At 66.4% G+C, this 12,591-nt stretch overlaps 1 protein-coding gene across 8 annotated transcripts in view; it reads left to right on the top strand.

The window, feature by feature from the left end:
- Nucleotides 1–12,591, top strand: part of KIF26A (kinesin family member 26A) — a 42,607-nt gene that overhangs the window by 6,838 nt on the left and 23,178 nt on the right. For 7 of the 8 annotated variants that reach the window (XM_086708666.1, XM_086708672.1, XM_086708669.1 and 4 more), the window contains one exon: nucleotides 8,605–9,057. In XM_086708666.1, the coding sequence (XP_086564792.1) occupies nucleotides 8,605–9,057 (453 nt within the window). Of the gene's footprint in view, nucleotides 1–6,734; nucleotides 7,087–8,604; nucleotides 9,058–12,591 lie in introns of those variants that run through there. The other variant, XM_086708667.1, reaches the window with a different exon arrangement.

The following is a 12,591-nucleotide window of genomic DNA, read 5'->3' as shown; positions in this document are numbered from 1 at the left end:
CCCATGGAGGATGGCCATCCTAACTCTCCTTGCAGCAGCGGGGACAGGGCTCTTGCTTGGGGACCCATCCCAGCTGCCATCCAGGTGCATCACGCGGAGGTGACGACTTCTCCAGAGACCCCATGACCTTCGACGTGTCGGTACCGGTGCGGGATTGATTAGCGCCCCCTGTTGAGGGAAAGGGATCAATTCTCATTCGGCTCTTGGAAACCTCTTGCTCACCTGGCAGGGGTTCCCACCCTCCTGCCCCCCACCCCCGCCCACCCACCATGAGCTCCACAGCCACTGCCGAGGTCCCTGCCCACCGGTGCAGCCCCAGGCATGTGCTAGCTCACATTTTGCACCAAGCTGGACAGTCGGTCTGAAGGCTGCTGGGGAGGCCGTGGGTTCCTGTCCAGTGCGCGGCTCAGGGGCGACAGAAGTAGGCTCCTAAGGCTGGAGTTCTGGAGAGCCTCCTGCTTCTCTCTGGGGTCTGGCTTGGGGGTGGGGTTCTGCCAGCTCGACATTCAGCTGTCACTCCCCCGCCAGGAAGCCTTCTGAGTCCCCTGGGTGCTCTGTGTCCATGGCCCCCAGCTCTGACTGCAACAGTGGGCCCCTGGGTCTGCTGTCCCAGCTGCCCTGTGGTCCCGGGAGAGCGGGGGCTGAGCTCAGCTGGCGTGGGACGTTTGCTGCCTGCGGTCAGGGTCCCTGAACCCCTGGTTCCCACGCTGTCGGGAGCCTGGCCTGGGCTCCACCTGTTTCTGGGGCCGCCCCCGTGCCAGGACCAGGGTGTCTGCCTTGGGGCTCCACAGGGCAGGGCAGGCGGCCTCAGCAGAGCACCCCCGCTGAGCCAGGTGTTGGCAGGCTCTGGAGGCGGCTGGGGAGGGGCTGGGGAGGTGTGAGAGGGGCGGGAGCTCCCTGGGGCTGGTCTCCCATCTGGCAGGGGCCCCGATGATGACTCAGCCGGGAAGGGATGAGTGTGTGGGCCTCGGAGGCTCCCAGGCCACTCTGGGGGACCGAGCCTGTGCCGCGGGAGGGAGGGGGGCCGGTTAGGTCTCTGTGAGATTTCAGCCGGCCCCTCCTCCCTGGGATAGACAGTGGTGCAGCTGGTGCCCCCTGGTATACTTGGGTCCAGTAATGGAATGACAGGGTCCTTGTGCCTGTCTCATCTCCTTGCTGGTCCAGGGCTTCAGGGAGTGAGGGTGGGCAGTGCGGGTGAGCTTGAGCTGAAGGGCTGCCAACCCCTGCCTTCTGGGCACCGGCCACGAGCAGAGATGGGGCTTCGGGAGCTGGCCTTGGTGCGGGCCAGTCCCTGTGTCTCGTGGGAGGGAGGACGAGGGGCGTCCCGCTACGGTCAGAGGTGGGGCCGAGCCGGGGGCGTGTGTAGGGAGATCGGCCTTGCTGCCTGTCTGCTGAGAGTGAGAGGTGGAGGGTCAGGGAGGGAGGCCACAGGTCACCCCCCGGGCTGCTCAGAGCCTTGGCCGCAAGACTTGTGATGGTTTGGAATGGGCCGAGGAAATGCATCTGGGGCCTTCTCCTGGGTGCCTTGATCCCTCGATTGTCACGGAAGGATCTCATTTGGGAGTCAGAAGACCCAGTCCTTATTTTGAATAGCAAGGCAACTCGAGTTTCCCTTTCCCTATGCCTGCGGGGAAGCTCAGGCCAGTGGATTCTTCAGCTTCCGCCAATGACACGGGCGTGTTCTCTTGTGTCTTTTGGGAGTTGATCATTCCTATTTGTTCTAAAGCAACTGTCTCTAGTCACGTGGTTTTGTATCTGGCGTCTGCTGTGTAGGTCTTGAAAGCCGTGGCCGGTGCTTTGTGCAAAAAGGTGTGTGTGGAGTGTGAGTAAATGAATAGAATAGAGGTGGATTGGGTGTCCCCTTGGCCCGTGTGGCCTCTGTCTGCTCCTTTACTCCCTGGGAACAGAGCAGGATTCTGTGGGGGGCTGGGGGGAGTGGAGTTGAGGCCAGGCTGTCCCCTGGGTTCCTGGAGGCAGCCAGGCTAGGTGGCTGGGCCTCTGGGAGCCACTCCTTTTTAAAATTTTTTTTAAGTTTATTTATTTTTTGAGAAAGAGAGAGATAGAGCGTGAGCAGGGGAGGGGCAGAGAGAGAGGGAGACACAGAATCGGAAGCAGGCTCCAGGCTCCGAGCGGTCAGCACAGAGCCTGATGCGGGGCTTGAACCCATGAACTGAGGTCATGACCCGACCCGAAGTTGGATGCTCAACCCACCGAGTCCCCCAGGTGCCCCTGGGAGCCACTCCTTGGACTTTGCCCCTGAGCTCTCCCTTCCCATGACTGGGGGGGGGGGGGGGACGTGGTGGCCGGAGACGCTCCCCTGCGGGAGGGAACCCAGGGCGTGGCACCACTGCCTGAAGCGGGAGCCTGGGGCATCACCCCTTCGCAGGGTCTCTGCTTCCCCATCTGCGAACAGGGTCCTGGGGCTGAGTGCCTTGCTCCCCCCCCCCGGTTCAAAGGGGGCATTTTCACTTCCAGTGTCACATTTTGTGGCTGGGGGATCCCCTGTGGGGCTGGGGTGGCTTGAGGGCTGTCTGCAGGGGTCCGGGTGTCCTGTGGGTGGGGGGCTCCCCGCCAGCATCCCAGGCTTCAGTTGTGGGGGCTGGGCTGGGGGCAGGGGTGGGTGGGCTCAGCGGGCGCCTGGGGCTGACAGATTGATGGTCCCGCCGGGCCCGGTGCTGGCCTTCTGCACTCACCTCTGACCCCGTGATGGATGCTGGCCCACCCGTCCCCGAAGGTCCCTGTCCACCCCTCACAGCCATGATGCCAGGCCACCTGGAACCCCGACCGGCCCCACAAACTCGGCCCGTCTAAAACCTGAGGGATTGTCTGGGAACCATTTTGGCTTGGCTTGCTTGGTGGCCACCCAAAGTGCAGCCACGGGCCCTCCTGGTCTCGTCGCTGGGGGCCCCTCTCCTTGCCCCGTCCCTTTCCGAACTCTCGGCATGTTGGGCCCCAGCCGCGCCTCCCAAGCTTGGTGGTCTGATCCAAGAGCCCCTCAGGCTCATGGTGGCCGGTGAGGAACATGGTTTGTGGCCGGCTGGGTGTCTGTGGAGACGGGTCTGAGGGGACTCATCCGGCCGGCATGATGGGCCAGCGGGGGGCCTGGGGGGGCCTGGGGGGGGGCCTGGCAGTCTGGGCGCCGGATCTCGAGATGATGCTGGGACCCGTCCTGTCCCGTGTCTGTCCTCTCTGCTGGGTGATGGGTGAGGAGGGCTGGCTGGGTCTGTGCTGTGGGATCCCTCCTCTCAGAACACCCCTGGGGCTTGGTTAGGTCAGGGGCTGGGGTGCACACCACCCTGGGCTGTGGGTGGTGCTTTGGGAAGGGGGAGGGGGGACAGGGAGCCGGGCAGACGGGAGGGCCGATGCCTGCGAGCCGTTGGCTGACCTCTGTCTGAGCAAAACACGCTTAACTCCACCACCCCATGTGGTGAGGGAGGAAACAGCACGCGTGGGGGTGAGTGACCCTCCCCTGTCTGTGCTCATAACGGAAGTGCTGTGGGGCTGGGAGAGAGGACTCTGGAAAGGGGCATCCAGGAGGGCCTCCTGGACGAGGTGGCATTCGATCTCAGACCTAGCCCCACAGAGATGGGGTGAGGGCCTTCAGGGATGGCCTTCTGGGGTGGGGATGCCTGTCTCGGGATGCCAGGTAGAGGGAAGAGGGGAAGGGGGATGAGGTCAAAGGTCAGGAGGTGTGGGGGAGCGGACTCGCCCTCCAGCCCTGAGCCCTGGAAGTCCTTCCACGAGAGCGCTGCAGCCCTGGGTCCCCCTGGCGGCCTCATCGGAGGGGCCTGGTGGCTGGGTGCACATCTGGGCTGGCCACCCGCACGCAGAGGTTCCCAGCAGGAGAACTTGGGAGGCCCGGGGCCAGCTGAGGGGCACGGGCTCCACTCCGTTTCAGCGGCCGCCTCCTCTGGCTGGGCCACCCAGGGCAGCGTCCGGCCTCCCTGGGGCTCTGGGCCCTCCTGAGTGGCCCTGAGAGTGTGCTGTGGCCCGTGGCTCAGATGAGGAGAATGGGGTCCAGGAGAGCGGCAGCTCACCCCCACAGAGTTGGACTGAAAGCCGTGTCTGGGTGAGCTCCAGGCCCCCCGAAGCGTGTGCAGAGCCCCCTCTGAGTGGGGAGCGCCCCCAGGAAGCCAGCCTGTCTATGCCGCTTCCCACCCCCCAGCCGAGGCCGTCCTGCTGGTCAGGCCGTTAGCCATCAGGGTCCCCACCGCCCTCGCGTGGCGTTGTGGCACGAGGACATGCCTCGCGTGGCGTTGTGGCGGAGGACAGGGGAGGCCATTGAAGGGAGGGGGTCTCAATGAACTAGTGTGTGCCCCGAGCTGTCCAGCTGGCTGGTGCCTGGCACAGGGCCTTGGGGACGGGTGCCGGTCGGCGCCGGGTGGGCCGGGCAGCACCCCCCGCTCCCCCACGCCACCTCCCCGGCAGAGGAGGGGAGCCTGTGTCAGCTATGGGGCCTTCGGAACTGCAGCCTGATGGGACCGGATCAGTGTCCGGGGTTCTGGCTGGCGAGTGGGGGAGGGTCTGGCCCGGGGGTGTGCAGTCTTCCTGTCTTCCCGCCGGACCCAGGGGATGTGGGTGGGCAGGGCCTCTGGCTGAGAGTTGGGCCCTTGGCGAGGTGCGTGGCGGGTGGAGGCGGGGGTGGGGCGGCCCAGGTGTGGCTGGCTGGCAAACTGAACCCCTGCCCCCCACCGCCCCCCGCCCCCGGCTCTGGGTCCCCCGGGCTGCACGCGACATCGAAATGTCATCGCCAACAGAGCCTGCAAGGTTGGAGCAGCGCCTGGTCCGGCAGCCAGGGGTCCCTTCCTGGACTTGTGGTCAGCTCTGAAGCAGTGGCTGCCCAGAGTCACAGCCCGGGGCATTTGTTTGTGGAGGGAAGGGAGGGTGAGGCAGAGGGACCCCAGCGAGGACCCTGGCTCCAGGCGCACAGAGTGGTGGGCTGGGGAAGGGAGCCCCTAGGCCTCAGGGCCCCCCCGCAGTCTTGGCCTCTGGCCCCGTCTGCCCTCCCAGAGGCCCCGCCGGTGGGTGCTGAGCCCCCTTTTTAAAGGCGGGGCGACGAGGGCTCAGAGAGGGTTGTCTCGCAGCTCTGAGGTCTGGGTCTTTTTCCCAACTGGGGAGCACGGTCCCCGCTTCCTCCTGTGTCGGCCTCAGTGTGGGGATCTGGGAGCTCCTGTCCTGCGCCGAGGGTGGGCGCTGCTCGCCCTGGGCTGGGGAGGCCCCTCTGGGTGGGATGACTGGCGAGCTCGTCCCTAGGGCAGTCGTTCTGGGCCTCCGATGCAGGAGGAAGTGGAAGGATTACTTGAAGCAACTTGGAGACCCCAGAAAGGAGATGAAAAATGGAAAGTCATTGCATTTAGGGGGGGAGCCTCCCTAAAACCCTGGCGGCATGATGGGTAGATGGTTTGCAGTGCTAAATTGAATCAAATTAAAAAAACATTTTCCAAATGCAAGTAAGATATCTGCTTAATTAGACTGCAGAGGAAAGCGAAAGGTAATATCTTGCAGCGGGGTAATTACTGTCTTTCTGAAGGTGCTGGGCTCCAGAGAGGGGGTGGGTGGTAGATGGCATGGTGACTGGGCCTTTCAGGGGTCAGAATTCCTGAAATTGGGCCAGTGACCTCTCATGGGCTTGGGCCTGTGGGCCCTGGCAGTTGCAGGGGAGACCTGGCTTCGGGGAAGGGCCTTCCCAGCCCCCGGCATTAAGGTCTGAGGGCTGTTGGTTTGTGAAGGGAAGGCCACCGTGGTCCCAGAGTGGGGAGGCGGGCGGGGCTGCAGGGACTGCCCAGACTTTGTCTCTGTGGAGGCCGCCCAGGGGCGGCAGGCGGTGTGGGTGAAGCTCCCCCTCCGCGGAGTCCTGAGCACTGGGCCAGGGTGCTGGGGGTGGGGAGCCTGTCCTGGCCACAGCTTGCTGTTTGCCAAGCTGGTCCGGCTGCCTGGCGAGGTCATAGGTCCCTCCGGTGTGGGGCGCATGCTTCCAGGTGGGAGCCGCGAGTGGCCCAGCCCAGTGCTGCCCGGCCTGCCAGAGGGGCTCAGGGCCGGGCGGGCTCTCGGCCCCACTGGGGTCTCTGCGTGGTCACGCAAGGCAGGGCTCTCCTCTCGTGTCTCGTGTGTGTGACACGAGACGGAGCTGGGAGAGATACCCTCTGCCCTGCCCAGGTGAGGATCCCCCAAGAGGCGCGCTTGGCTGCCGGTGCTGGGAAGGGGTGGTTGGCCCCACAGTGGGCTTGGGCCACGGGGTGGGCCCAGGTGTGTCTGGGCCGGGCCTCCTGGGGGGCTGGCGAAGCAGGGCTGGGGTGTGGTGAGTACCCCCTGCTCCCAACTGGAGCAGACCTGCCTAGTTTCCTCCTGGGGCTTTGATGGCGGAGCTTGAGGCCTTGGTGGGGCTGGGGCCTCCCTGACAGCTGCCATGTGCGTTCCTGATGACACAGCTGGTGTGGGGGGGGGGTTGCTGTGTGCCTGTGGGGGTCTGGTGCGTGCTCAGGTCAGTAAGTCCCCCCCTTCCCCCCCCCCCCCAGCTTTCCTTCCTGCCTCCTTCTGCCACAGGGCTCCCCCACAGGCCTGAGGTCCCCAGGCCGGCCTCGGCCCTGGAACAATGGACTGCCGGGCCTGAGGGGGTGGGGGCTGGGCTGGGTGGGGCTGGGCTGCCTTTCAAGTCTCTTAATGGCACTTCCTTCCCCTCACGCCTGGCCACCATTAGCAGCCTCCTGCTGAGTGGAAAAACCAGAGTAATCAGAGCTGGGACCTGGAAAACAGGCGGGAAGTGACAAGTGACAGAGCCAGGCCCCGTGTGAGCCCTGCCTGTGGCTGGGGACAGGGCGTCTGGATTCCATCTGTGGCCCCGGGTGCCAGCCCGAGTGGAGGCTCCTGCGGGGTTTCTGTGGGCCTGCCCCCCCCCCCCCCCCGCCCCCGACTGCAGGAGCCCCTGGGGGTGTCTGCTGATTGGGCCCAGGCATGCGGAGCACTTCAGAGGCTCTGGAGCCCTCCGGGCCTTGGCCGGAGAAAATCCAGGCCTTCTGGAGGGACCCACAGGTCCGGCAGCTGGCGCACGTTGCCTGGCCAAGTTTCGTGGGACCCGGTCTCCCTGGGGTATGTGGGGGGCGGTGGGGGGGGCAGTGGTCTGGGCTGCGGCTGAGCCGGGGAGGACCGGGCAGGGAGTGTGACGCGGGGGCAGAGCCACGGCCCCCGGGGCTGACCAGCAGTGGCCCTTGTCAGCCAGCCCACGCTGCCACAGCGGGCCCCCTTGAGCCTCCCAGGCCTCGGTGCAGGGGTCGGGCTGGCCACCGCTCAGGCCCGGGGAACCTGGGTGGGGTGAATGAGATGCCCTCTGTTGGAGGGGGGCCTCAGCTTCCTCTTGTGCGTAAGGGGCGTATCTGGGGAGGCCGGAGTCCTGTGGGGGTGGGGTGGCCGGGAGAGGAAGAAACTCGGAGTCTGGAGGGTCATAGCAGGTCCCGAGGCGGGGGCGGGAGGAGCCCCAGCCGAGCGGCCCAGCTGGCCACGTGAGGACGAACGCCCTGGGTGGTCACGGCCACAGCTGGGCCGGGCCAGTGCTTTGTGGAGGGTCTGGCTATGGCTTTGACCCCGACCTCCCCAGGGCTGCCCCAGGGGGGCGCCAAGGCAGAGCCTTGGTCAAGGGACCGGGTGTGGGCCCTGAAGATATGACTCTTGAGAACTTGTCTCCAGTGAGGTTCCTTCTGAGGACTGGCTCTCTCCTCCTCTCCCTCCTTCCAGAGGTGTTCCCTCTTCCAGAAGGCCTCCCTGACCTCCAGGCGGGGTGAGGGCCTCCCTCGGGCTGACCTGGCTCCTGTCCCTAGCCCCTTCTGGACGCCAGGCTCACGATGAGGGAGAACCGTGTGCCCCCCTCCCCCGGCGCACGGCCGGGACCCTGGGCTGCAGGAGGAGTCACCAGGCGCCGCACGCCCTGGGCACCACGTCCATACCTGCGATCGAGCAGGGTGGGCTTCAAGCCTCCTGCCCCCTTGCCAGCTGGCACCAGTGCCTCCGTCTTCCCGTGGACCTGGAACTGCCTGGCTCGCCTCCGCGGAGTGTCACTGCATGGCGGGACTTCTGCTGGCACACTTACGGCAGGGCCGCCTCGCGTTTTCCTCCAGATCCCCACCAGGGCCCAGGCTTCACCAGGGCGGGGAAACCCCACCTCGCCTGGGGCTGAGCCAGGCCGGCCCTCAGGGTGGGGGACGGTGTTGCTTTTGAGTGGAGCCCTGGGGCGCCTGCAGCCTGCAAGCGTGGAAGGGCCCCGGGGCCAGGGTGGGGGGTGTCCGCCTCCTGGATGCTTCGCAACGGCCTTGGCTACTCGCGGCCGGCCCGGGTGTTGGGGGACGCACAGATGCCTCGTCAGCCGAGACTGAGCACAGTAATGAGGGCGGGAGGAGGCAGGTAGCTGTCAAGGGCACCGTAGGCCCCACTGTTAAGCTCCGATAATTATTTTCCTGCTGGGTGCGCGCAGACGAAACCGTTTGGGGCCTTATTAATCAGTTATGGATTATGCGGCGGCCACGGCGTGAGCTGGCCTGGCGCCGTGGCGGGTGAGGAACGCGGGGCTGGGTCCTGGCGCCCAGGCACCGACCACCTTTGTCCTTGTCCCCCCAGGACCCTTGCCTCTCCGCTCTGCTCCTCGACAAGCTGCCGGCGCCCGGGGCCCCGCCGACATGCCGCCCGGAGGCCGAGCGCCGCTGCGACGTCTGTGACACGCACCTGAACCAGCTCACGCGGGAGGCCCTGCGGCTGCTCCAGGCACCTGCCAGCCGCGAGGACCCTGACGCCCCGCACGGAGGCCCTGGCCTCGTGCCCCCCGGCCCGGGCACCGTAACCAGCCCGCGGGCTGTGCCAGTGGCCGGTGGCCCGGCCGGGAGGCAGCCGGGCCGAGTGGGGCCGGACAGGAGGCAGGGACTGGCCTGGCCGTCCGGGCCCAGCGTCCAGGTGTCGGTGGCACCTGCTGGCCTCGGGGGAGCACTGAGCACGGTCACCATCCAGGCCCAGCAGTGCCTGGAGGGCATGTGGAGCGTCTCGAGGGTCAACAGCTTCCTGCCACCGTCGTGCCTGGTGAGTCCCCTGGGCGGGGCGGGCTGCTGGCCTCTGAGGGGCCCTGCCCACATCCCACCGTGGCTCACGTTGTGCAGACTGAGCAGCACCCCCTTAAGCAAGGGGCCGTGAACACTGGGGGAGGCCCCCGGACATTCCCGAGGCCCCCGTCAAGTGTGCTGGCGACGTCACAGCGGGCAGGGTCCTCACGCGGCCCCGGGGACGTCGGTTCCACGCAGCGCCAGCATGCGTGGCCGGGCGTGGCGTCGGCCGCTCCTGCTTCTGAGAGCACCGGCTGGTGCGTGGGCTGACGGGAGGGCTCCTGGGACAGGGTCGGGCCCTCCTCCTCAGGGTCAGAGGCAGAGGGAGCATCTCGTGGGGAGGGGTCCGGCGGCCCCTCCCCTCCGGGCTGCCCCCGAGGCTGTGGACTGCGCGACAGGGCTTGGCGTTAGGGGGAGGGGCCTGCAGGCGGTGGCCGCGTTCTGTGCCCACTCCCCTGGTCTCTCGGGGGGCACATCTTTTCAGTCGGCGGCAGTGTCCCCTCCCCCAGGGCTCTCCTCTTCGGGCCCTCCTCGAGGTCCCCCACACCAGGGGGCGTGGCCTCCATGGAGCCAGCTCTGGGCACCAGCGGGCCCTGTGGGTGCCATGGACTTGGGCTGGGCGTCCTCAGGCAGAGCGCTGGGCCGGTGTCCCCCACGCAGGTGGAGAAGAGGCGAGCCTTGGAGGGCGGAGCCGGGACCGGCCGCATTCCCCCTGGCCACAGAGCTTGGCTGGGGGTGGTCTCTCCCAGGGGTCTGTGGCGCCCCTGGTTTTCCCTCAAGCAGAAAGTATACCAGGATAGGAGTCGCGATGTGAGGGTTGTTGGGTTAGGGGTCTCCTGGGACACTGGAGGGAGTCCGTTTGGGTTTGGGTGATGAATGAGGTTAACCGTGCTGTCCTGGGAAGGCCTTTCTCCAGAATGCGCCTGGCTGCTCTGCCCAAGCCTCGGGGCTGCCCTCTCCCGGGGCCTTGGGCCCTCAGCTGTGCCCGTCTGTTTCGCGGAGGACTGAGGCTAAGAGCCCGAGGGTAGGAGTTCGCCAGGCAAACACATAGGAAGGGCCTTCCAGGCAGAAGGAGCCTTCTGTGTCGAGGCCGAGGCCTGGAGGTGTGAAGCACGGAGGCCTCCCTGGAGGTGGAGGTGTGAAGCCTGGGGGCCTTATCAGGACAAAGGACTGCAGGGGGAAGGGAGCTGGGAGAGGGGCGGGGCTCTGGGCCAAGTACGTCCGACGCTGCTGCCTTGGTGATTGTGGGTATGTGGAGAAGCCCCCTTGTTGCCCCCCTCCCCCACCACTCACCCCCGGGGCAGAGAGATCAGGGGGTCGCTGTGGAAACTAGTTTTGTTGGTCCATTTTCCAGTGACTACAGAGCCAGCCGTGCGAGCCCGGCCAGTGAGCGTCTCTGAAATAGAGTGGTGGGTAGACCTGCCCCGTGGACTCTGCCTCGTGGGGCTGCAGGGCGTGGAGGTACAGGGAGGGTCCCCAGCTGCTGGGACAAAGTCACACATAATCCCAAAGCAGGACAGACCCCTGCCCGGTCCCCACTCCTGGGCTTGCCGTCCACTCTGTGTTTAGCGAGACAGTGCCTTTGATGACATCCTGCCCTCGCTGGGAGTTGGACCCCGTGACCACTGCTGGGGCCAGTCCTGGAGCGGCACTCTGCCCTTGGGGCCTCCCGGCCCTTGGCAGCTTGGGGGTGGGGTGTGCAGGGGCTCAGGGAAGCACTTGGGTCTCGAACTAGCCTCCAGCTGGTGTGATGACGGGTCCTGGGTGCGGCCTTGCCGCTTCTGACTTCTCCTCTATTAAGTCCCGGGGCGAGGCCAGGAAGGGGGAGGCCAGCCCCTGCCACGCATGCCTGGTACCTCCTGGCTGAGCACTGGGCCGCCTCGGGGGCAGCACTGAGTTGGGGAGGCAGCTCAGGAGAGCTGGGTGGCTGCCCGGAGGAAGTGAGGTTGAGCTGGGCCCAGAGGGAAGCGTCAGACGTGGCGGGCCCAGCTGTGGCGGGTCAGCGCGGGCCGCGGGGAATAGCCGGAGGGCTCCTGGGAAGGGAGCTGGATGCATGTCTCACAGGGGCCTCGAATGCCAGGCAGAGGGAGGGGTCGGCCTTCCCTCTGAGGGTGCCCAGGAGGTAGAGGAGGGACATGAGCTGACCGCGGGGGCCGTGGGGTCGGTGCAGCCGTTGAGAGTCTATGTCTCACGCGCCGGGCAGAGGGTTGCTGGCCTCTTGCTGGGCAGTCCTGCCGGCAGCCAGCACGTCGTAAAACGTGGGCGTTTAAGGCTCCCTGTCCGTTTTATGTGCACATTGATTGCGTTTGGGGTGGGTGGGAACGATCTGTAATTAGACAGCAGCCCTGGCGATCGATGGGGAGATTATTAGAAGCGTAAATAGAACTTTAGGATTCAGATGAGGTAATTTCCCCGGAACCAGGGCATCCATAGTGAGAAGTGGCTCTGGGATGGGAAAGTCTCGCGTGTACATACCTCTGGAGGACATGCTGGGGTGCCCACCGGCGGCCCCGGGGTGCGACTGTTTCCAGCGGACGTGGCTCCAGCTGGCCAGGAGGGCTGGGGGGCGGGCTGCAGCCCCGTGTCTCAGCACGGAGAGGGGGAGGCAGGTTGTGAGGGGGGATGGTCTTTGGAGGGGGAGGCCGGGAGCCAGGACTTTGAGGGCCCAGAACATCCTGGGCGCTGTGGCTGGGAGCCCGCCCCGTGTTCTCTGGGGGACCGTCTGGAGAGCCCCGTGTCTGGAGGGAGCGGCCCTCCGGCAGCCACAGCTGTAATCAAAACCCAAGCCCGCCTCCCTCGTCTGGGAGCACGGAGCTCAGCCCTTCCCAGCTAATTCCACCTCCCGAGTGTCCAGTGCTGCTTCCTGGTTGTGGGGCCCCCCCCCCCCCCGGCGGGACAGTCTGGCGGATGCTTTCCGGACCGTCAGGCCGAGGGGCAGACCTGCCGCCACAGGGGACGGAGGTGCCCACGGGAGCCAGGCTCCGGCCGTCGCCACCCTGGTTGCCCCGAGATGCTGGGTGGTGGCCATGGGGCCAGCCCAGGTCCTCCGCCCTGACCTGCTGCACTGGGTCCTGACTGTGAACTGCAGCACGTCCCTCCGTGCTGACGGAGCACCCATGAGATGTCCACAGGACTCCTGCGCTCGGTTCTTAGTCGGAGACCACGAGCCTGCACGGCGGGGCGGCCGGGGGCGGGGCTGCATGGAACCTGTGCAGACCTTCCCAAGTCCTGCAGACATCCGTGGCCGGGCCCTACCCCGCGCCCTAGGGCTCACGGTCGGCGGGGAGGGGAGAACCCAGAGCCTAGGGCTCCAGGCTGGCCATGGGGGCTGGGGCAGTGGAGGCCCTGCCTGGGTGGGGGACTTCCTGGAGGAGGTGATGTGTGGAACAGGAGCTGAGGTCGTTCTGATGGAGACCGGGGAGCGGGTTGTGTGGCATCGGCTGGGGAGTTTGCCGCCGGTGACCTCAGTACCAGCCTGCCTGCCTCCCCTGGTCCTCACCGTCCCTGGTAGGTG

This window comes from Puma concolor, chromosome B3, assembly GCF_028749965.1.
Source record: "Puma concolor isolate L17-30 chromosome B3, mPumCon1.1.hap2, whole genome shotgun sequence".
Classification (NCBI taxonomy): domain Eukaryota; kingdom Metazoa; phylum Chordata; class Mammalia; order Carnivora; family Felidae; genus Puma; species Puma concolor.
The sequence above is the reverse complement of the archived record's forward strand: the minus strand, read 5'-3'. Positions and strand labels throughout refer to the sequence as shown.